At 45.0% G+C, this 25730-nt stretch overlaps 1 protein-coding gene across 3 annotated transcripts in view; it reads left to right on the plus strand.

Annotated features, from left to right (window-relative positions):
- Positions 1 to 25730, plus strand: part of LOC117513559 (sodium bicarbonate cotransporter 3-like) — a 118743-nt gene that overhangs the window by 48263 nt on the left and 44750 nt on the right. For all 3 annotated transcript variants that reach the window (XR_004561635.1, XM_034173718.1, XM_034173717.1), the window contains exon 7: positions 23322 to 23440. Coding sequence is in view for 2 of the 3 variants with exons in the window: in XM_034173718.1 (XP_034029609.1) it covers positions 23322 to 23440 (119 nt within the window). In the remaining variant the exon portion in view is untranslated. The remainder of the gene's footprint in view (positions 1 to 23321; positions 23441 to 25730) is intronic.

A 25730-nucleotide genomic window follows, 5' to 3' on the forward strand; every position in this document is an offset into this window, starting at 1 on the left:
AGGCTTTTAATCAGCCTTTCATTGGATTCAGGTGTGTTGGAGCAGGGAGACAACTAAGAGTGTCAGGAAGGTAGATCTCGAGGACCGAACATGGGCACCCCTGCGCTTTAATATAAGCTTTGGGACTTAATTTGTTAATTTACTGAAATTGTGAGTAAAAGTGTGTTTGTAGTATTATTTCTAAATTCTTTTTTTCTTTTTCAGACAGTGTGGACCAAAGATATTTCATGATTTTTCTGGTCAATATTCATCCATTTCTGCATTTCAGGACTTAAGTGCATTCCCAAAAAGAGTTGGGACACTACACCATTTGCCACTTTGTAATGTTGCCGTTCTGTCTCACAACACTTAAGACGTTTTGGCGTTGAGGACATTAAGTGATGAAGCATTTCAGATTTATTTTGTCCCATTATTGCTGCAAACATGTCTTAAGGTGTCCAACAGTACGGGGTCGTCTTTGTTGCATTTTACCTTTCTAAATTCTCCACACACTCTCTGTTAGGCACAGGTCAGGACAGCAGGCAGGCCAGTCCAGTACCTGTCCCCGCTTCTCCTGCAGCCATGCCTTTGTAACGTGCAGAATGTGGTTTTGCAGTATCTTGATTAAAACATGCATGGATCTCCCTGGAACACATGTCTTGAAGGCAGCACATGCTGCTATAAAGTCTTAATGTACTTTTCTGTATTAATGCTAAAATCTTAAAATATAAATGACTTTTGACAAGGACACTGACACTAAAGCGTGGATATGCGGCCCAGGCCTGAGGGGTTTGGACAAATATTTCAAAAACATACTTGATTTGGTCACGTCAGAACAAAGACACTGAATGTACAGAACTTTTCTGAAATGATGATGTCATAACCCTGCCCTTCTAAGCTCACCCGGTCATAATTAGTAAACAGGCTACATTTACAGTGCATCCGGAAAATGGAGTAAATTAAAATTTTCCCTGAAAATTCTACTCACAATACCCCATAATGACAGCATGAAAAAGGTTTTTTGAAATTTTTGCAAATTTATTAAAGATTAAAAAAACTAAGAAATGACATGTACATAAGTATGATAATACTTAAGATACTATAAGATAATTATAGTGGGCGATTTTAACATCCACACAGATGCTGAGAATGACAGCCTCAATACTGCATTTTGTTGTGTGGGCCGCCAGAAGAGGAGGTACTGCTGGCCCACCACCAGAGGGCGCCCTGCCTGAAGTGCGGGCTTCAGGCACGAGAGGGCGCTGCCGCCCCACAAGAGCGGCCGGGGTGACAGCTGTCACTCATCGGCTATGACAGCTGTCACCAATCATCTGCTCCTCACCCCTAATAAAAGCAGGACGACACCTCCACCACGTCGCCGAGATATCGTTCTACCAAGGAGGTAACGTTCTCAGCCTGAGTGTTACTAACGTTGTTTCAGTGAATACGTTGTTGCAGCTGTTTTCCTGAAGAACCGGCGTATGCCGCAACTGCTCCGCTCTGCATCCCGCCAGTTAAGTGATTGACAGTAGCTGCACGAGTGTAGATGAGAGGTGGAGGTGGAATAACCACCATACTTGTTACGGGGTGTACACACACCCACACCTGACTGTTTTTGCTCTTCGCCAGCAGTACCAGATCTGACATGCAGAGACGGTGGCCACCTGGGGGACTCGGAACTTGGCGGCTCCAGTATTCTCCTGGTTCGGTGGCGGAGGAAATCGTGTGGTTCCGGTTCTTCTCCAGACAGACGTCTCCTATCGTCGAGCCTGCCCACACGACACCTTGATTGATTGACTCTGTATTCATTCTGTAATCTGCTGTGTGTAGTTGTGGCATTCACAACAGTAAAGTGTTCATATCTGACTTCTTCTATTGTCCGTTCATTTGCGCCCCCTGTTGTGGGTCCGTGTCACTACACTTTCACAACAGGATATCTCGGCCAGCGTCATGGACTCCGAGGGGCGTCGCCCAGCAGTTGAACAGCCAGTGGGAGAGCAAGGTGCACAGGCGTCTGCAGGAGGCGTGATTGGTGAGTTGCAGCACATCCTCACCGCCTTTACTGCTCAGTTGGATCAGATGACCGAGCAAAACATCCTCCTGAACCACAGGGTGGAGGCTCTCTCCGCACAGGTGGCAGCGAGCGTTCAGGGCGCTGCTGCAGCTCCTTCTCCTGCCGACCCTGTGCAGGATATAAACGTTCCACTGGTCGTTCAACGACCCCTCCCACCATCCCCTGAAGCATACATAAGCCCCCCAGAGCCGTACAGAGGTTGTGTGGAGATGTGCGCGGACTTTCTTATGCAGTGTTCGCTCGTCTTTGCACAACGTCCGGTCATGTACGTGTCTGATGCTAGTAAAGTAGCTTATGTGATTAATTTGCTTCGAGGAGAGGCACGCGATTGGGCTACGGCGCTTTGGGAGCAAAATTCACGGCTCCTTCATACGTACACTGGGTTTGTGAGGGAGTTCAAAACCGTGTTTGACCACCCTAACAGGGGAGAGACCACTTCAACTGTGCTGCTGTCAATGAGACAGGGACGCCGGAGCGCAGTCGCTTATGCAGTCGACTTCCGCATTGCGGCTGCGAGGTCCGGCTGGAATAACGCTGCGCTCCGCGCCGCCTTCGTAAACAGACTGTCGTCGGTCCTGAAGGAGCACCTGGTGGCCAAGGACGAACCGCGGGAATTAGATGGGCTTATCGACCTCGTTATATGGTTAGACAATCGGTTGGAGGAACGCCGTCGGGAACGAGACGGGCGTGGCCGGGCACGCGTCGTCCCTCTTCCTTCCGGGTCCGAAAAAGGTCCGCCCTTCCCACGCTCCACGGCCTCTATGCTCCGTGTGGCTACAGCTCCCCCTGCTGACCCCTGGACACGAGCAGGGCCACATTCAGACCACTGAATAGACAGAGGAGGCTCCCCCGCGGGGCGTGCTTTGTCTGCGGCTCAATTGAGCATCAATTGAGAGACTACCCCGAATGGTTAAACACCAACGCCCGCCCCTAGAAACTGGGCTTAGGGTGGGCCAAGACATTCACGTGGGACACACACATTTCCACATGACTCCCAGTTACAATCCTTAGCGGGGATTTAACTCTTCAGGCCCCAGCACTGGTAGACACAGGGTCAGAAGGGAATCTGCTAGACAGCAGATGGGCCAGAGAGGTAGGGCTCCCTCTGGTGGCGCTTCCTTCGCCATTGCAGGTGCAAGCACTGGATGGCACCCTACTCCCTTTAATCACACACAAGACACTACCAGTAATTCTGGTGGTGTCAGGGAATCATCGGGAGGAGATAGAGTTTTTTGTGACTCCCTCTACCTCCCGTGTGATTCTGGGGTTCCCATGGATGTTAAAACACAATCCCCGGATTGATTGGCCGTCCGGGGGGTGGTGGTTCAGTGGAGCGAGACCTGCCATCGGGTGTGTTTGGGATCCTCGGTTCCTCCCGGTTCCCAGGCTAAGGAGCAGGTCAAAGTCCCTCCCAATCTGTCGGCGGTGCCGGTTGAGTACCACGATCTTGCTGATGTTTTCAGCAAGGATCTGGCACTCACCCTTCCCCTGCACCGTCCGTACGATTGTGCCATCGATTTGTTTCCAGGCGTGGAGTTCCCGTCCAGCAGGCTGTACAACCTCTCACGACCTGAGCGCGAATCGATGGAGACCTACATCCGGGACTCCTTAGCTGCCGGGCTGATCCAGAACTCCACCTCCCCGATGGGAGCGGGTTTCTTTTTTGTGGGCAAGAAAGATGGCGGTCTTTGTCCATGCATTGATTATCGGGGGCTGAACGAGATCACGGTTCGCAACCGATACCCGTTGCCTTTGTTAGATTCAGTGTTCACCCCCCTGCATGGAGCCAAAATATTCACAAAGCTGGATCTTAGGAACGCATATCACCTGGTTTGGGTCCGGAAGGTAGACGAGTGGAAGACGGCATTCACCACCCCGTTAGGTCATTTTGAGTACCTGGTCATGCCGTTCGGCCTCACTAACGCCCCCGCGACGTTCCAAGCTTTGGTAAATGACGTCTTGCGGGACTTCCTGCACCGATTCGTCTTCATATATCTGGACGATATACTCATTTTTTCTCCGGACCCTGAGACTCATGTCCGACATGTACGTCAGGTCCTGCAGCGGTTGTTGGAGAACTGGCTGTTTGTGAAGGGCGAGAAGTGTGAGTTTCACCGCACCTCTTTGTCCTTCCTGGGGTTTATCATCTCCTCCAACTTCGTCGCCCCGGATCCGGCCAAGGTCACGGCGGTGAGAGACTGGCCCCAACCTACGAGCCGTAGGAAGCTGCAACAGTTCCTCAGCTTCGCAAATTTTTACAGGAGGTTCATTAAGGGCTATAGTCAGGTAGTTAGCCCCCTGACAGCCCTGACCTCACCAAAGATTCCCTTCACCTGGTCGGATCGGTGCGATGCCGCGTTCAGGGAGTTGAAACAGCGCTTCTCGACTGCACCCGTTTTGGTGCAGCCCAATCCCAGTCGCCAGTTTGTGGTTGAAGTGGACACCTCTGACTCAGGGATAGGAGCCGTGCTATCCCAGAGCGGAGAGAATGATAAGGTTCTTCACCCGTGTGCCTATTTTTCCTGCAGGTTGACCCCAGCAGAACGGAACTATGACGTGGGCTATTGAGAACTCCTTGCGGTGAAAGAGGCTCTTGAGGAGTGGAGACATCTGTTGGAGGGAGCGTCAGTGCCATTCACGGTTTTTACTGACCACCGGAACCTGGAGTATATCAGGACCGCCAGGCGGCTGAACCCCAGGTAAGCCCGCTGGTCACTGTTCTTCGGCCGTTTTGACTTCCGGATCACCTACCACCCCGAGACCAAGAACCAGAGGTCGGATGCCTTGTCCCAGGTGCATGAAAATGACGTCAAAACCGAGCTGTCGGATCCACCGGAGCCCATCGTACTGGAGTCCGCTATCGTGGCCACCCTTACCTGGGACGTGGAGAAGACTGTCCGGGAGGCCCTGGCACGGAGCCCGGACCCCGGAACAGGGCCAAAGAACAAACTGTACGTCCCACCAGAGGCCAGGGCTGCCGTCCTGGACTTCTGTCACGGTTCCAAGCTCTCCTGCCACCCAGGGGTGCGAAGGACCGTGGCAGTGGTCCTGCAGCGCTTCTGGTGGGCGTCCCTGGAGGCTGACGTCCGGGAATACATCCAGGCCTGCACCACCTGCGCCAGGGGCAAGGCGGACCACCAAAAGGCACAGGGACTCCTTCAGCCGCTTCCTGTGCCTCATCTCCCCGGTCCCACATCAGTCTGGATTTCGTCACGGGCCTCCCGCCGTCCCGGGGGTACACCACCATCTTCACGATAGTGGACCGGTTCTCCAAGGTGGCCCACTTCGTGGCCCTCCCGAAGCTCCCGTCGGCCCAGGAGACAGCGGACCTCCTGGTCCACCATGTCGTACGTCTGCATGGGATACCAACAGACATCGTCTCAGATCGTGGTCCCCAGTTTTCCTCGCAGGTTTGGAGGAGTTTCTGCTGGGAGCTGGGGGCCACCGTGAGCCTCTCGTCTGGGTATCACCCACAGACCAACGGAAAGGGCAGAACGGGCTAACCAAGAGCTGGAGCAGGCCCTGCGCTGTACGACATCCGCACACCCGACGGCTTGGAGTGAACACCTGGCCTGGATCGAGTATGCGCCTAACAGCCAAGTGTCCTCTGCCACCGGCCTCTCCCCATTCGAGGTGTGTCTGTGGAACCAGCCCCCTTTGTTTCCTGTGGTGGAGGGAGAGGTTCGGCCTTGTTGAGGGCCTGGACGAGGGCGAAGACCCATGCAGACCGCAGACGGTCCCCGGCCCCCGCATATCAGCCCGGGCAGGAGGTGTGGCTATCTACGAGGGATATCCCCCTCCAGGTCGATTCCCCCAAACTCAAGGACCGGTACATTGGGCCCTATAAGATCCTCAGTCCCGCCGCAGTGAGGCTCCAACTCCCGGCTTCACTGCGGATCCATCCGGTGTTTCACGTGTCGAGACTTAAACCACATCACACCTCACCCCTCTGTACACCCGGCCCGGCGCCTCCTCCTCCTCGTATCATCGACGGGGAGCCGGCTTGGACAGTGCGCCGGCTCCTGGACATCCGTCGAATGGGCCGGGGTTTCCAGTATTTGGTGGACTGGGAGGGGTATGGACCCGAAGAATGCTCCTGGGTGAAGAGGAGCTTCATCCTGGACCCGGCCCTCCTGGCTGATTTTTACCGTCGCCACCCGGACAAGCCTGGTCGGGCGCCAGGAGGCGCCCGTTGAGGGGGGGGGTCCTGTTGTGTGGGCCGCCAGAAGAGGAGGTACTGCTGGCCCACCACCAGAGGGCGCCCTGCCTGAAGTGCGGGCTTCAGGCACGAGAGGGCGCTGCCGCCCCACAAGAGCGGCCGGGGTGACAGCTGTCACTCATCGGCTATGACAGCTGTCACCAATCATCTGCTCCTCACCCCTAATAAAAGCAGCAGGACGACACCTCCACCACGTCGCCGAGATATCGTTCTACCAAGGAGGTAACGTTCTCAGCCTGAGTGTTACTAACGTTTCAGTGAATACGTTGTTGCAGCTGTTTTCCTGAAGAACCGGCGTATGCCGCGACTGCTCCGCTCTGCATCCCGCCAGTTAAGTGATTGACAGTAGCTGCACGAGTGTAGATGAGAGGTGGAGGTGGAATAACCACCATACTTGTTACGGGGTGTACACACACCCACACCTGACTGTTTTTGCTCTTCGCCAGCAGTACCAGATCTGACATGCGGAGACGGTGGCCACCTGGGGGACTCGGAACTTGGCGGCTCCAGTATTCTCCTGGTTCGGTGGCGGAGGAAATCATGTGGTTCCGGTTCTTTTCCAGACGGACGTCTCCTATCGTCGAGCCTGCCCACACGACACCTTGATTGATTGACTCTATATTCATTCTATAATCTGCTGTGTGTAGTTGTGGCATTCACAACAGTAAAGTGTTCATATTTGACTTCTTCTATTGCCCCCTGTTGTGGGTCCATGTCACTACACTTTCACAACACATTTAATCTATTATTAGACTCAATTGGTTTTGCTCAAAATGTAAATGAGTCCACCAACCACTTTAATCATATCTATCTTGTTCTGACTTATGGTATGGAAATTGAAGACTTAACAGTATTCCCTGAAAACTCCCTTCTGTCTGATCATTTTTTAATAACATTTACATTTACTCTGATGGACTACCCAGCAGTGGGGAAGAAGTTTCATTACACTAGAAGTCTTTCAGAAAGCGCTGTAACTAAGTTTAAGGATATGATTCCTTCTTTATGTTCTCTAATGCCATATACCAACACAGTGCAGAGTAGCTACCTAAACTCTGTGAGTGAGATAGAGTATCTCGTCAATAGTTTTACATCCTCATTGAAGACAACTTTGGATGCTGTAGCTCCTCTGAAAAAGAGAGCCTTTAATCAGAAGTGCCTGACTCCGTGGTATAACTCACAAACTCGCAGCTTAGAATAACCCGTACGCTGGAGAGGAAATGGCATCTCACTAATTTAGAAGATCTTTACTTAGCCTGGAAAAAGAGTCTGTTGCTCTATAAAAAAGCCCTCCGTAAAGCTAGGACATCTTACTACTCATCACTAATTGAAGAAAATAAGAACAACCCCAGGTTTCTTTTCAGCACTGTAGCCAGGCTGACAAAGAGTCAGAGCTCTATTGAGCCGAGTATTCCTTTAACTTTAACTAGTAATGACTTCATGACTTTCTTTGCTAATAAAAACTATTAGAGAAAAAATTACTCATAACCATCCCAAAGACATATCATTATCTTTGGCTGCTTTCAGTGATGCCGGTATTCTCTCCGATAGTTCTGTCTGAGTTATTTTCATTAGTTACTTCCTCCAAACCATCAACATGTCTATTAGACCCCATTCCTACCAGGCTGCTCAAGGAAGCCCTACCATTAATTAATGCTTCTATCTTAAATATGATCAATCTGTCTTTATTAGTTGGCTATGTACCACAGGCTTTTAAGCTGGCAGTAATCAAACCATTACTTAAAAAGCCATCACTTGACCCAGCTATCTTAGCTAATTATAGGCCATCTCCAACCTTCCTTTTCTCTCAAAAATTCTTGAAAGGGTAGTTGTAAAACAGCTAACTGATCATCTGCAGAGGAATGGTCTATTTGAAGAGTTTCAGTCAGGTTTTAGAATTCATCATAGTACAGAAACAGCATTAGTGAAGGTTACAAATGATCTTATTATGGCCTCAGACAGTGGACTCATCTCTGTGCTTGTTCTGTTAGACCTCAGTGCTGCTTTTGATACTGTTGACCATAAAATTTTATTACAGAGATTAGAGCATGCCATAGGTATTAAAGGTACTGCGCTGTGGTGGTTTGAATCATATTTATCTAATAGATTACAATTTGTTCATGTAAATGGGGAATCTTCTTCACAGACTAAGGTTAATTATGGAGTTCCACAAGGTTCTGTGCTAGGACCAATTTTATTCACTTTATACATGCTTCCCTTAGGCAGTATTATTAGACAGCATTGCTTAAATTTTCATTGTTGCGCAGATGATACCCAGCTTTATCTATCCATGAAGCCAGAGGACACACACCAATTAGCTAAACTGCAGGATTGTCTTACAGACATAAAGACATGGATGACCTCTAATTTCCTGCTTTTAAACTCAGATAAAACTGAAGTTATTGTACTTGGCCCCACAAATCTTGGAAACATGGTGTCTAACCAGATCCTTACTCTGGATGGCATTACCCTGACCTCTAGTAATACTGTGAGAAATCTTGGAGTCATTTTTGATCAGGATATGTCATTCAATGCGCATATTAAACAAATATGTAGGACTGCTTTTTTGCATTTGCGCAATATCTATCTAGGTCTTGTCTCAGAGTGATACTGAAAAACTAATTTCCTCTAGGCTGGACTATTGTAATTCATTATTATCAGGTTGTCCTAAAAGTTCCCTGAAAAGCCTTCAATTAATTCAAAATGCTGACAGGGACTAGAAGGAGAGAGCATATCTCACCCATATTGGCCTCTCTTCATTGGCTTCCTGTTAATTCTAGAATAGAATTTAAAATTCTTCTTCTTATAAGGTTTTGAATAATCAGGTCCCATCTTATCTTAGGGACCTCATAGTACCATATCACCCCAATAGAGCGCTTCGCTCTCAGACTGCAGGCTTACTTGTAATTCCTAGGGTTTGTAAGAGTAGAATGGGAGGCAGAGCCTTCAGCTTTCAGGCTCCTCTCCTGTGGAACCAGTTCCCAATTCAGATCAGGGAGACAGACACCCTCTCTACTTTTAAGATTAGGCTTAAAACTTTCCTTTTTGCTAAAGCTTATAGTTAGGGCTGGATCAGGTGACCCTGAACCATCCCTTAGTTATGCTGCTATAGACTTAGACTGCTGGGGGGTTCCCATGATGCACTGATCTCTGCTCCCCTCCACAGCATGTCTTTTTCCTGGTTCTCTCCCTCAGCCCCAACCAGTCCCAGCAGAAGACTGCCCCTCCCTGAGCCTGGTTCTGCTGGAGGCTTCTTCCTGTTAAAAGGGAGTTTTTCCTTCCCACTGTCGCCAAGTGCTTGCTCACAGGGGGTCGTTTTGACCGTTGGGGTTTCTCCGTAATTATTGTATGGCCTTGCCTTACAATATAAAGTGCCTTGGGGCAACTGTTTGTTGTGATTTGGCGCTATATAAATAAAATTGATTTGATTTGATAAGTATTGACAGCCTTTGTTCAATACTTTGATGCTCCTTTGGCAGCAATTACAACCTCAAGTCTTCTTGAATATCATGCCACAAGCTTGGTGCACCTGTCTTTGGACAGTTTGGTCCATTCCTCTTTGCAGCATCTCTCAAGCTCCATCAGGTTGGATGGGGAGCGTCGGTGCACAGACATTTTCTGATCTTTCCAGAGATGTTCAGTCAGATTCAGGTCTGGGCTCTGGTTGGACCACTCAAGGACATTCACAGAGTTGTCCTGAAGCCACTCCTTTGATATCTTGGCTGTGCTTAGGGTCATTGTCCTGCTGAAAGATGAACCGTTGACCCAGTCTGAGGTCAAGAGCGCTCTGGAGCAGGTTTTCATCCAGGATGTCTCTGTACATTGCTGCATTCATCTTTCCCTCAGTCCTGACTAGTATCCCAGTTCCTGCTGCTGAAAAACATCCCCACAGCATGATGCTCCCACCACCATGCTTCACTGTAGGGATGGTGCCTGATTTCCTCCAAACATGACACCAAAGAGTTCAATCTTTGTCTCATCAGACCAGAGAATTTTTTCTCCTGGTTTGAGAGTCCTTCAGGTACCTTTTGTCAAACTCCAGGTGGGCTGCCATGTGCCTTTTACTAAGGAGTGGCTTCCATCCGGCCACTCTACCATACAGGCCTGATTGGTGGATTGCTGCAGAGATGGTTGTCCTTCTGGAAGGTTCTCCTCTCTCCACAGAGGAATGCTAAAGCTCTGACAGAGTGACCATTGGGTTCTTGGTCACCTCCCTGACTAAGGTCCTTCTCTCCCAATTGCTCAGTTTAGATGGGTGGCCAGCTCTATGAAGAGTCCTGGTGGATCTGAACTTCTTCCATTTACAGATGATGGAGGCCACTGTGCTCATTGGGACCTTCAAAGCAGCAGAAATGTTTCTGTACCCTTCCCCAGATTTGTTCCTCGAGACAATCCTGTCTCAGAGGTCTACAGACAATTCCTTTGACTTCATGCTTGGTTTGTGCTCTGACTGTCAACTGTGGACCTTATATGTAGACAGATGTGTGTCTTTCCAAATCATGTCCATTCATTCATTCATCTTCAACCGCTTTTCCTGGTTCGGGTCGAGGAGGCAACACCTCCAGCAGGGGACCACAGACTTCCCTTTCCTGTGCCACATTGACCACCTCTGACTGGGGGATCCCGAGGTGTTCCCAGGCCAGTGTAGAGATATAATCTCTCCACCTAGTCCTGGGTCTTCCCCTGGGTCTCCTCCCAGATGGACGTGCCTGGAACACCTCCCTAGGGAGGTGCCAAGGAGGCATCCTTACCAGATACCCAAACCACCTCAGCTAGCTCCTTTCAACGCAAAGGAGCAGCGACTCTACTCCGAACTCCCCACGGATGGCCGAACGTCATGTCTAATCAACTGAATTTACCCTACGTGGACTCCAGTTAAGCTGTAGAAACATTTCAAGGATGATCAGTGGAAACAGGAGGCACCTGAGCTCAATTTTGAGCTGTGAAAGGCTGCGAATACTTATGTATATGTGATTTTTTTTTTTTATTATGCACTGTATATAACAGTTATCCATTTGCATCAGAAGCTCAAAGCACTTTACAATTATCATTCACACGCGGAGTAAATATAAAGTCTTGTTCGTTTCAGTGGAATTCATCATCACAGTCTGACAACATATCCATATAAAACCTGATTTTCGAAAATGACGTCTGAAAATACTTTAATTCCATGTCCCGGCTGAAGAAAAGTTCCTCTGTGACACCGGCACTTTGCACCACAGTTGCTCTGGCAGATCATGGTTTCTGCACCGGAGGTCATCCATCAGGTTGTTGATTTCAAGTGCCTGGTGTGGCTGGGCCTATCCAAGATGGCATGGTCTCCTACAGGTCTAATCCGTTGATTGGGTGTCTGTGGGTGCTGGTTCGAATCTTTGCTGTCACTGGACTCTCCTCTCTCTCTCCTTTGCACCACAAGTTGAAAGAGTGCCTCATTCATTAACGTCTCAGTTACCACAGGCCTCTGTGGATTCTGTCTGCACTCAATGAAATTATCTATTGATCCACAAAAAATAATAATAATGTGAAAAATACTCAGTTTTGCCTCCGTGTGGAGTGGAGATGCTGTGTGACACCATGCGTGCCATCGATGCCATGCTTGTCAATATTTAAGTGTTCCACCTGCCAATCAAAAGGGTTCTGCCTTCAGTGGAAATGCAAACCAAGCCAGACTTCACTGCTCAGACGCATATAATATCATGCAGCACCAACCCGAACCAGTCAGCGTAGCCGTAGCCTGTAAAAATCCATAAATTAGCTGCATTATTGTTTAAACAGCAGTGTTCAAAGCGTGTGAAAAAAAGTAGCGACTTATAGTCCAGAAATTACAGGCTTGTTTTTTTGCGCAGTAAAGATTTAAGTGGGATTTGTGAACATAACTCTGCGTTTTAGTGCTTGACAAAGGTTTCAATCAATCAATCAATCAACTTTTTTCTTATATAGCGCCAAATCACAACAAACAGTTGCCCCAAGGCGCTCCATATTGCAAGGCAAGGCCATACAATAATTATGAAAAACCCCAACGGTCAAAACGACCCCCTATGAGCAAGCACTTGGCCACAGTGGGAAGGAAAAACTCCCTTTTAACAGGAAGAAACCTCCAGCAGAACCAGGCTCAGGGAGGGGCAGTCTTCTGCTGAGACTGGTTGGGGCTGAGGGAAAGAACCAGGAAAAAGACATGCCGAGAAGGGGGGCAGAGATCGATCACTAATGATTAAATGCAGAGTGATGCATACGGAGCAAAAAGAGAAAGAAACAGTGCATCATGGGAACCCCCCCACAGTCTACGTCTAAAGTAACATAACCAAGGGATGGTCCAGGGTCACCCGATCCAGCCCTAACTATAAGCCTTAGCGAAAAGGAAAGTTTTAAGCCTAATCTTAAAAGTAGAGAGGGTGTCTGTCTCCCTGATCTGAATTGGGAGCTGGTTCCACAGGAGAGGAGCCTGAAAGCTGAAGGCTCTGCCTCCCATTCTACTCTTACAAACCCTAGGAACTACAAGTAAGCCCGCAGTCTGAGAGCGAAGCGCTCTAATGGGGTAATATGGTACTACGAGGTCCCTAAGATAAGATGGGACCTGATTATTCAAAACCTTATAAGTAAGAAGAAGAATTTTAAATTCTATTCTAGAATTAACAGGAAGCCAATGAAGAGAGGCCAACACGGGTGAGATATGCTCTCTCCTGCTAGTCCCCGTCAGCACTCTAGCTGCAGCATTCTGAACCAACTGAAGGCTTTTTAGGGAACTTTTAGGACAACCTGATAATAATGAATTACAATAGTCCAGCCTAGAGGAAATAAATGCATGAATTAGTTTTTCAGCATCACTCTGAGACAAGACCTTTCTGATTTTAGAGATATTGCGTAAATGCAAAAAGGCAGTTATACATATTTGTTTAATATGCGCTTTGAATGACATATCCTGATCAAAAATGACTCCAAGATTTCTCACAGTATTACTAGAGATCAGGGAAATGCCATCCAGAGTAACGATCTGGTTAGACACCATGCTTCTAAGATTTGTGGGGCCAAGTACAATAACTTCAGTTTTATCTGAGTTTAAAAGCAGGAAATTAGAGGTCATCCATGTCTTTATGTCTGTAAGACAATCCTGCAGTTTAGCTAAGTTTCCCACAATAATTCGTTGCCCATGTGGTTATATGAGCTATTGATGCATGACTGTTGATTTTTGGAGGGGTATTAAGATTTTATCAATATTGATTCCGCTTATCGATCCGATGGACTGTGAAAGTTAAGGCTGACAGGGATTGTTTCAAAGGCTTTAAGCCTTAAGCAATGCATACAGTAATGACAGGTGCGCATTGTGCTGTTTTAAAATGCTCGAACGGAATTTATAGGCTTGAAAGGTGGCTGAAAACACACAATTGCACCGCTCCACCAAGTCCACACAAAGACAGAAATAAGAAGAAATATGGTTGTAAACCTCTGTTCATTCTATACAATTTCCCGCCAGAAAAGAAAGATCCAGACGGACGTAAAAATTGGACTAAAATTGTAAGTTTCTTGCACACATTTATTTTGTCAATATCCTGAAACTGTGCCGAATTATAATGTGGTTGACGGTGCCGTTTTCGTGCATCGGCTTATGACTGTAAGCCGTGAATGACGTGGCGTGTAATATTGTAATATTGACATGTTCTATAAACAAACTGCATGCATGCACATATCATTGTATGTCTGTCAACTTATCAAAACAAACGTGACACCAAAGAAGTTATATGTGAGACCCACCTTCATTGTAGTCATTGTAGTCGGAGTAGCGATTTCTCATCCCTGCTTAGCAAATATTCTGCAATATCCACAGTTTCAGTCTCTGGACTTCATCTAACCATCTGTCAGTTGCCTTCAAGGGGTCAGAAATTTGTTTGTCTCCAACTATCAACAAGGACCGGTAGTCATTTTCGACAGCAGCTCTCTCTTTCTCCTTTGTCAGCACCAACAGTAGTTTCTGTACCAATGCAGCATACGCAAGCACAGCCAGCTCTTCTTTCCGTTTCTCTCTACTGCCGTACGCAGTCCTGGTTGTAACAGGCAATCTGTGGAGCTTACAAAAACGCTTTAAATCGTCAACTTTCCAGTGGTTGAAATGGTCCAAATCATAGCACTCCTTGCTGCTTTCCGCCGTCTTTGAATGTGGATTGGTAGCCGAAAAATTTAGCATACCCATAATGCACCGCGTGGCCCGAGATGTGCACTTTGCTTATTATTTCCTTTACTTGAGGGAACAGTAACTTCAGTTTATGAACCGGTGAAGCGGGTCGAGCTCACGCCAGAGAACCATCGCATGTGCTGCCCCACGAAAAATTCATGAGGAACAAATAAAAACTCCGGTGTGGAGTTTCTTGTCCGCAACAAGACAAGAGTCCCAGTTAGTGACTTTAATCAGCACAAAGGTGACTCACGATTGACATCTTTAAATGGCTTTGTTGGGGGTTAATGAAGAAATTGTGGACCCGCTGCTTCTGAGAGAAGCAGCTTCTCAGAAATAGTAGGTCCGCAATCAGCATAGAGAAATTCTGATCATTTTCCCGATGCACACCCTAAAAAACAATGACCGTTCTGGCGTAATGTGAACTGAAGAACCGATAAGGGAATCGTTAAGCAAAAAGGCTACTGATGTTGGTGGATCAAATCATTTCTTAATGATTCTTAACAGGAACTGGTTTTCAATACCCAACCCTACTGTTGACTAGGGATTGGTATTGATAAGATTTTATCGATATCGATTCCGCTTATCGATTCAGTTCCTTATCGATTCCCTCATCGATACCTCTTGTGAATTTTCTGTGCACTAAAAGTAGACTTTTCAGGTTTTCTATGTCAGCAATGTTTTAAATTGGTCACTGGATCCTTGATCTCTGGACATAAATAAAATCTGTAGTTTTTGTCAAAAGCAATTCCTTTCAGACATTTTGGCATGAATGTCTCTCCGCACCTCTGAGCTGAGCTCAGCCGGCTGCTGCATGTCAGCGCAGGACGTCTCGTTTTGGGAGGAAAAAACGTTTTGATCGATTGCAGTTTGTTTGTATTCCAACGTTTGGAAAGAGGTGTCATTTGATTTAAACGGCGTTTCGCTTTGAAGTTATTAATTCTGACTGGACTCTATCGTTCTAACTTGACTCGGCAGAGAGAACAGAACGGAGGACGATTCTCGTTTCTTTCTCGCAACACGACAGGAGTCCCAGTTAGTGACTTTAATCCGCACAAAAGTGACTCACGATTGACATATTCAGGGATGAAAGTGGTGAAAAACAAAAAAAGCTGTAACCCAAAATTAATCTGGGACTATTCCAGACAAACTGCAGTGAGTGCAGGATCCATTTAGGTGAGAAAAAACCCAACTTTCCTTATTCAGATTCATTCCAGTAGCATTCTGCTCTTACTAGGATGCAGCAGTTTTCTAGTTTGGCAGATAGTTCTGGAAGAAATCACTGAAGAAATTACAACATTGAAAATATGGTTTGACTGAAACTAATTCTCATTAAACTTAAATAAAGCAGGGATGAAGTGGAGGTGTAAGAGTCACTAGGTGTTCACAGGAAACATTTATTTTTATATGTATTTATTTATGTTCATTAGTTGCTTTTATCTTTTCTGTTGTGTTTTGTTTCATCAGGTTCTTTTTGTCTCTTTCTCTAAAATTGTATTGTAGCATTAGTTATTATGAGTTATTATTACTATTATTGTTGTTGCTATTATTATTAATATATGAATAAAAAAATACAATTTGACAATGAACACTGGGCCATTAATCATTATACAGAAAACATGCACACAAACATGTTGAGATGCGAACAGCTTAATGCTAACTTTAACATTGACCATAGACATGCTAATACGTTAGCATCGGTCCCGTTTTTAAGTTATAAAATGCGTCTACAGCTGTTTCAGAAGACCATAACAGGTTGGTTTAATATAAGAAAGGTAAATATTACTCACAGACATATGCTCTTTAGGATTTTAGTGGGGAAAATTAAGATAAAGCGAAAGAAAACAGTGACTCAACGAAGCACCAAATCAAAGCACTGCTTCGATCTGCGAATCACCGCTTCGATTGGTTCAAGTTTCAAAGCAAAGCCGTGCTGCAGAAAAGGTGATTACAGACCCGCTGCAGGGTCTGTAATCAATGTAGAGAAATCATCATTTTCCTGACAAATGCCCCCAAAAAAACGGCCACTCTGAAGGACCGATAAGGGAATTGTTATTGATGTCGGTGGATCGAATCATTTCCTAACGATACCTGAAAGGAACCGGTTTTCGATACCCATCCGTACTATTGATGCAGTGCTCCCTGAAGGATCAAAGGTTATGTGTGCTTGCGTACTTGCCCTTGTATACAGGGAATGTCCTCCAGATTCCTTGAATTGTTTTAATGATATTTTACACTGTAGTTGGAGAAATATGCAAATCATTCTCGTCATTCTTTGATGAACATTGTTTTAAAACCTTTCATTTTCTCACATGTGTCTACACACTGGAGATCTTCTGCTCATTTTGCCCCCCACCCCCATTACGAGCCTTAAATTGTCCCATCTGAATTTTTTTGGAATGTATTTCAGGCCTCAAATGCAGGAATGGATGTATATTAACTAGGGCTGGGAATCGATTAAAAAAATTAACTAATTAATCGCAAATTTGGAAAAATTTAATCGCAATTAAAAAATTTTCATCAGAATTTTAAAAATGACAGTGACTATATTTTAAAAGTTTATTTTAACAAAATTGCATATAAAGTGCATTAAACTTGTTGTGTAACATAAATAAAATAATTTAACATGTCTTTAAACTTCAAAGACAGAGCTTCTATAAAGTTTGCCTCAGAGTTTGAGGCAAACTGTGAGGCGGTGTGCAGGAAGGGACACCAGCACTTGTTCTGCCTCAGGAAACTGTCATACTTCCACATCGGCCGAACCATGTTAACACAATTTTATTGTGCTTTTATTGAATCTATTGTATCTTTTTCTTTGGTGGCCTGGTTTGGCAGTCTGACACTGAAGGACAGGAACAGACTGGGTCAGATTATTAAATGGTCCAGTCGCCTGGTTGGTGAGTCTCAGCTGAGTTTAGAGTCCCTGTACACCAAACAATTATAGCAGATAACCAGCTGCATCACAGTTGATGACTCCCACCCCCCTGGCTAAAGAATTTCGGCTCCTACCTTCTGGCCGTAGGTTTAAAGTCCCAAGGTGTAGGACAAAACGCTACAGGAGTAGTTTTGTCCCAGCGGCAATTGTGCATTTGAACAAATCTTAGTAGGTTTTGCACATATTTATATATTTATTTATTTATTTGCCCTTTGCACATCAGTTTTATGCTGACTGTCTTTTAGTGGTTTTTCCAAATGCTTCTTTTTTAGTGGTTTAATAAGCTTGTGAGTCCCCAGTGGTGTTTGTGTTACATTTTGTTTTGCATATGTTCTTCGTTAGTGTTTTTAGTGTTTTCATTGTTGTTGTTGTGTTTGACTAACATGGACGCCCTTTTCTGTTTGCTGCAAGTCAAATCTATCTACGGGTACAAATAAAGTCACCTGAACATAGAAGTACCATTCTGTAATGTAAACAATGAACATTAGTATTAGCTGTAAAGCTGCCACAAATAGCTTATTTAGGTATTCCTTATGAATCAAAAGCCAGTCACTTTATTTGGACCATAGGCAATGAATATAAAAAAAAAAAATCCAACAACTGTTTCAGCTGTGCTTGTTTAATTTAAACAAACCTCTTTCACATTGAGCCAACTGCTCAGACACACCAGTCTCTCTACATTAGAAGCAGACAGAGGCCCTCTTTTTCTGAATAACATGTCCTGAGAGGGAAAACAATCTCTTGCAGGGCACTGTGGTAGCAGGAGAAGAGAGATACTTGTGTGCAAGGAGTGCTAGTTTAGCAAAACTGTTCATTTACCAGCCAACCACCAGTAGAGACCAACCACCAGGCCTCTACTGGTGGTTGGCTCTCACTGCGGTATTGTATCACTTCCTGTTCCGGAGCACAGCGGTGTTTTTCTGTATCTGTTAGCTGTTTAATCTGCGCAGTTAGATTGATCTAGTTATCTAGATTACGATTTGTTTCCCAGTGTAATCTTTACGTGCCTTAACTAAAGCACTCCTTCTGCTGAATCACCTCTAAATTATTTACACATTATTCACTTTGCGTGTTTTTAGGAATCCGCTAGCTTAGCGTAGCTACTAGCTCTTAGCCGATTTAGCATGGCGGCTTCTCCTGTCTCTCCCGCACTTTTCTGCTCTGGGTGTGAAATGTTTAGTTATTCCTCGGCCTCCTTTAGCAGTAACGGTACTTGTAATAAGTGTAGCTTATTCGTAGCTTTGGAGACCAGGCTGGGCGAATTGGAGACTCGGCTCCGCACCGTGGAAAATTCTACAGCTAGCCAAGCCCCTGTAGTCGGTGCGGACCAAGGTAGCTTAGCCGCCGTTAGTTACCCCTTGGCAGATCCCGAGCAGCCGGGAAAGCAGGCTGACTGGGTGACTGTGAGGAGGAAGCGTAGCCCTAAACAGAAGCCCCGTGTACACCGCCAACCCGTTCACATCTCTAACCGTTTTTCCCCACTCGACGACACACCCGCCGAGGATCAAACTCTGGTTATTGGCGACTCTGTTTTGCGAAATGTGAAGTTAGTGACACCAGCAACCATAGTCAATTGTCTTCCGGGGGCCAGAGCAGGCGACATTGAAGGAAATTTGAAACTGCTGGCTAAGGCTAAGCGTAAATTTGGTAAGATTGTAATTCACGTCGGCAGTAATGACACCCGGTTACGCCAATCGGAGGTCACTAAAATTAACATTAAATCGATGTGTAACTTTGCAAAAACAATGTCGGACTCTGTAGTTTTCTCTGGGCCCCTCCCCAATCAGACCGGGAGTGACATGTTTAGCCGCATGTTCTCCTTGAATTGCTGGCTGTCTGAGTGGTGTCCAAAAAATGAGGTGGGCTTCATAGATAATTGGCAAAGCTTCTGGGGAAAACCTGGTCTTGTTAGGAGAGACGGCATCCATCCCACTTTGGATGGAGCAGCTCTCATTTCTAGAAATCTGGCCAATTTTCTTAAATCCTCCAAACCGTGACTATCCAGCGTTGGGACCAGGAAGCAGAGTTGTAGTCTTACACACCTCTCTGCAGCTTCTCTCCCCCTGCCATCCCCTCATTACCCCATCCCCGTAGAGACGGTGCCTGCTCCCAGACTACCAATAACCAGCAAAAATCTATTTAAGCATAAAAATTCAAAAAGAAAAAATAATATAGCACCTTCAACTGCACCACAGACTAAAACAGTTAAATGTGGTCTATTAAACATTAGGTCTCTCTCTTCTAAGTCCCTGTTGGTAAATGATATAATAATTGATCAACATATTGATTTATTCTGCCTTACAGAAACCTGGTTACAGCAGGATGAATATGTTAGTTTAAATGAGTCAACACCCCCGAGTCACACTAACTGTCAGTAGCACGGGCCAAGGCGGAGGATTAGCAGCAATCTTCCATTCCAGCTTATTAATTAATCAAAAACCCAGACAGAGCTTTAATTCATTTGAAAGCTTGACTCTTAGTCTTGTCCATCCAAATTGGAAGTCCCAAAACCCAGTTTTATTTGTTATTATCTATCGTCCACCTGGTCGTTACTGTGAGTTTCTCTGTGAATTTTCAGACCTTTTGTCTGACTTAGTGCTTAGCTCAGATAAGATAATTATAGTGGGCGATTTTAACATCCACACAGATGCTGAGAATGACAGCCTCAACACTGCATTTAATCTATTATTAGACTCAATTGGCTTTGCTCAAAATGTAAATGAGTCCACCCACCACTTTAATCATATCTTAGATCTTGTTCTGACTTATGGTATGGAAATAGAAGACTTAACAGTATTCCCTGAAAACTCCCTTCTGTCTGATCATTTCTTAATAACATTTACATTTACTCTGATGGACTACCCAGCAGTGGGGAATAAGTTTCATTACACTAGAAGTCTTTCAGAAAGCGCTGTAACTAGGTTTAAGGATATGATTCCTTCTTTATGTTCTCTAATGCCATATACCAACACAGTGCAGAGTAGCTACCTAAACTCTGTAAGTGAGATAGAGTATCTCGTCAATAGTTTTACATCCTCATTGAAGACAACTTTGGATGCTGTAGCTCCTCTAAAAAAGAGAGCTTTAAATCAGAAGTGCCTGACTCCGTGGTATAACTCACAAACTCGTAGCTTAAAGCAGATAACCCGTAAGTTGGAGAGGAAATGGCGTCTCACTAATTTAGAAGATCTTCACTTAGCCTGGAAAAAGAGTCTGTTGCTCTATAAAAAAGCCCTCCGTAAAGCTAGGACATCTTTCTACTCATCACTAATTGAAGAAAATAAGAACAACCCCAGGTTTCTTTTCAGCACTGTAGCCAGGCTGACAAAGAGTCAGAGCTCTATTGAGCTGAGTATTCCATTAACTTTAACTAGTAATGACTTCATGACTTTCTTTGTTAACAAAATTTTAACTATTAGAGAAAAAATTACTCATAACCATCCCAAAGACGTATCGTTATCTTTGGCTGCTTTCAGTGATGCCGGTATTTGGTTAGACTCTTTCTCTCCGATTGTTCTGTCTGAGTTATTTTCATTAGTTACTTCATCCAAACCATCAACATGTTTATTAGACCCCATTCCTACCAGGCTGCTCAAGGAAGCCCTACCATTAAATCTTAAATATGATCTTAAATATGATCAATCTATCTTTGTTAGTTGGCTATGTACCACAGGCTTTTAAGGTGGCAGTAATTAAACCATTACTTAAAAAGCCATCGCTTGACCCAGCTATCTTAGCTAATTATAGGCCAATCTCCAACCTTCCTTTTCTCCCAAAAATTCTTGAAAGGGTAGTTGTAAAACATCTAACTGATCATCTGCAGAGGAATGGTCTATTTGAAGAGTTTCAGTCAGGTTTTAGAATTCATCATAGTACAGAAACAGCATTAGTGAAGGTTACAAATTATCTTCTTATGGCCTCAGACAGTGGACTCATCTCTGTGCTTGTTCTGTTAGGCCTCAGTGCTGCTTTTGATACTGTTGACCATAAAATTTTATTACAGAGATTAGAGCATGCCATAGGTATTAAAGGCACTGCGCTGCGGTGGTTTGAATCATATTTGTCTAATAGATTACAATTTGTTCATGTAAATGGGGAATCTTCTTCACAGACTAAAGTTAATTATGGAGTTCCACAAGGTTCTGTGCTAGGACCAATTTTATTCACTTTATACATGCTTGCCTTAGGCAGTATTATTAGATGGTATTGCTTAAATTTTCATTGTTACGCAGATGATACCCAGCTTTATCTATCCATGAAGCCAGAGGACACACACCAATTAGCTAAACTGCAGGATTGTCTTACAGACATAAAGACATGGATGACCTCTAATTTCCTGCTTTTAAACTCAGATAAAACTGAAGTTATTGTACTTGGCCCCACAAATCTTAGAAACATGGTGTCTAACCAGATCCTTACTCTGGATGGCATTACCCTGACCTCTAGTAATACTGTGAGAAATCTTGGAGTCATTTTTGATCAGGATATGTCATTCAAAGCGCATATTAAACAAATATGTAGGACTGCTTTTTTGCATTTACGCAATATCTCTAAAATCAGAAAGGTCTTGTCTCAGAGTGATGCTGAAAAACTAATTCATGCATTTATTTCCTCTAGGCTGGACTATTGTAATTCATTATTATCAGGTTGTCCTAAAAGTTCCCTAAAAAGCCTTCAGTTAATTCAAAATGCTGCAGCTAGAGTACTGACGGGGACTAGAAGGAGAGAGCATATCTCACCCATATTGGCCTCTCTTCATTGGCTTCCTGTTAATTCTAGAATAGAATTTAAAATTCTTCTTACTTATAAGGTTTTGAATAATCAGGTCCCATCTTATCTTAGGGACCTCGTAGTACCATATCACCCCAATAGAGCGCTTCGCTCTCAGACTGCAGGCTTACTTGTAGTTCCTAGGGTTTGTAAGAGTAGAACGTGAGGCAGAGCCTTCAGCTTTCAGGCTCCTCTCCTGTGGAACCAGCTCCCAATTTGGATCAGGGAGACAGACACCCTCTCTACTTTTAAGATTAGGCTTAAAACTTTCCTTTTTGCTAAAGCTTATAGTTAGGGCTGGATCAGGTGACCCTGAACCATCCCTTAGTTATGCTGCTATAGACGTAGACTGCTGGGGGGTTCCCATGATGCACTGAGTGTTTCTTTCTCTTTTTGCTCTGTATGCACCACTCTGCATTTAATCATTAGTGATCGATCTCTGCTCCCCTCCACAGCATGTCTTTTTCCTGGTTCTCTCCCTCAGCCCCAACCAGTCCCAGCAGAAGACTGCCCTCCCTGAGCCTGGTTCTGCTGGAGGTTTCTTCCTGTTAAAAGGGAGTTTTTCCTTCCCACTGTAGCCAAGTGCTTGCTCACAGGGGGTCATTTTGACCGTTGGGGTTTTACATAATTATTGTATGGCCTTGCCTTACAATATAAAGCACCTTGGGGCAACTGTTTGTTGTGATTTGGCGCTATATAAAAAAATTGATTGATTTATAAGCGTATCTTTTTTCTTTTCCATTGCTAGCTCACGTTGCTACAGTGTTAGCCTCAGGGACTGGAAGTGTCTCTTCTTCTTTTGTTAGAGCAGCGCATTATGAGTTTATGGTGCGCTGTTGCCACTGTGCGCTTCGGAGGTTTTCGTACACCATGAGAAGGGACTATTTGTAAATTTAATCGATGCGTTAATTATTTGTAATGCACGAAAATGAAAAAAATAACGCAAAACTGTAACGCACTAATTTTCCCAGCCCTAATATTAACAAATGAAATGAAGTTGACCAGAAAAAAAAAACATGAGTATGCCAGGTTCATGCAGTCTCCATTGAAGTGGAAGTCAAAATAAATCTAACAATCACTGTGTGGGTTTTTTTCTTTTTTAATTCCACATTATATTTGTTGGCCAATGAGTGATAGAAAAATGTAATAATTGTCTGTTTGAACTGAAACCGGTTACCAGGTCTGCTGGCATCACCTCAGTCTGCTCCAGGAAACCTGGACCACAGTAAACACAGCGAGACTCGAATCAACGCCGGCATCGGCAGCAGCCAGGAAAACAGCACCATGGACTTCAGCAAGGTAAAACGTCTTCATGTTGTTTATTTAGAACAAATTTAGCTTTTGTGATTTGTTTTTCTGAACACAGACATTTGTGCTGTATATTGGCTGATCAGGGCGGGATAGTGTGCTGTTTGTGCCAAGAGCCATCAAGAAGGCTCCCACATCGAGGTCGCACGTGTCCAACTGTCCATGTAGTGTCCACGTTGGAGTTGTCAGGAAAGACCTCGTGTACAATTACAGATTTTATATATCCTGGACAAAGCCTGCATGATATCACCTGCAGGTTTTCAACAGAGACCCGGTGTTGCACACCGAATGGTCCCCTCTAAAAATCAGTCCGCCCTTTCTTCATTGCGCATGCGTCATTTTGGAGCGTCAGCAGGGATTCAGGTTATCACCTCGTTTCTGCTTCAAACTGCCTCCAGTCATCATCTGTCTCAGCAACAGATATCTGAAGCTTTTGTACAACAATCATTTCCACATAAATTCAGCATTATTACATAATGTGTGATGCTTCTTTCAGAGTGTCAGTACAACTCACTGATTATCGCCTCGTTTCTGCTTAAAACTGACTTTAGAATGATTTAAGAGGCTTTACTTTGTCATCTGATGGTTAATAATCACATTATTTCCTTTGATCGCTTTGGGTGTAGAGACTCAGACTCAGACACGTGCAGTGGAGGCAGGGCGGACCAATTTTTAGGGGGGACCATTCGGTCGGCGACACCGGAACAGCCGATATGAAGCCCGTGTTTGGACATTGGTGTGTTGGCAGCGCTGACTCACGATGAAATCAGTGCATAAAGGGGTGGGGAATGGGTGACTCTGTATGTGACAAAAGAAGCCTGAACACGCCCCTCTCTTAGAGTGGGAACCAGCTAAGCTTACAAGCTAACCTCTGTTTGGGTGTTTGTTAAATCATATTTTTGGGGACTGTGCAGTGGTTCCCCTCATTTGTTACTTTGTTGTGGACATTAAAAATTATGAGCCACTTATTTTCTTAGTAATCATGCATTAACAGGACCTAACGGGTCAGGCTACCAAAAGCTGCTAAAAGTGCTAACACCATTAGCATACAACAATAAGACACAAGTTTGACTTTGTGTAAATATTACAGCAGAGACATCTTAGAAGAGCTGTTAGGACATTTGTCCACAACAAGACTGATTATTCTTGATGTTTGTAGTACAGTAAAATACTACAAATAAACAGCCACAACGACACAGCAGTTAGCGGGACAAACGACACGGTGAGAGGTGGAACTCTGTTCAGCAGCTGTCACTCAACACCCCTAATTACACAGAACTTTATAGCCTAATAAATCCTAAACTAAGAAGTTAGAAAAAAAGGCACTCCACCATAGAGATGTCATGAAGGAGGAAAGTATCTGTAGAAACCAAAACCATTTTTGTACCAGACTGTATACATGTTTTTTTCTGCTCTAAAGTTCAACATTTCAACATGGACTTTAATGGGAACCTGCTGGCTTTTGGATCCAACCTCAAATGGCCAATCGAGGAACTGAAACTTTATCTTCTTTCGGGTGGAGTTTCATCATGTCGAAGCTTACCGCTCGGGTCTAATACTTGTTCCCCGTCCACGTATCCATACCAGATCTGCTGTGGTGACCCTGAGCATAAGTCATGTGTTCATTCAGCCCTTCAGCAGGTGATGAGGGCGTCTGCATCATCAGGGGATGTGATTTAATTGTAAGTGGTGCAGTCGAGTCCAGAAGATTAGAAAGGGTAGTGTTCAGATTATTAGTGAGACTCCATTCAGTAACCCTGTTTGGAGAGCAACACTACATTCAGTCCTAGTTGAGGAACTACTGTGACGTTTATATGACATCATGGGTTCAAAGTTCATCGGGCACTGTCACGATACTTCAGCCTTAATGAGCAAGTGATCGGAAACAGCTGATGTAAGAAAGAATGTGTTGATATTTGAAATGACAGGACCACATGTCAAGTGTTTGTCCTGCAGTGAGAGGATCCCTGCACAATCAGACTGAAGACACACATCAATCAATCAATCAATTTTTTTTTTATATAGCGCCAAATCACAACAAACAGTTGCCCCAAGGCGCTTTATATTGTAAGGCAAGGCCATACAATAATGATGTAAAACCCCAACGGTCAAAACGACCCCCTGTGAGCAAGCACTTGGCTACAGTGGGAAGGAAAAACTCCCTTTTAACAGGAAGAAACCTCCAGCAGAACCAGGCTCAGGGAGGGGCAGTCTTCTGCTGGGACTGGTTGGGGCTGAGGGAGAGAACCAGGAAAAAGACATGCTGTGGAGGGGAGCAGAG

The sequence above is a fragment of the Thalassophryne amazonica genome, chromosome 7 (assembly GCF_902500255.1).
Source record: "Thalassophryne amazonica chromosome 7, fThaAma1.1, whole genome shotgun sequence".
Taxonomy (NCBI): domain Eukaryota; kingdom Metazoa; phylum Chordata; class Actinopteri; order Batrachoidiformes; family Batrachoididae; genus Thalassophryne; species Thalassophryne amazonica.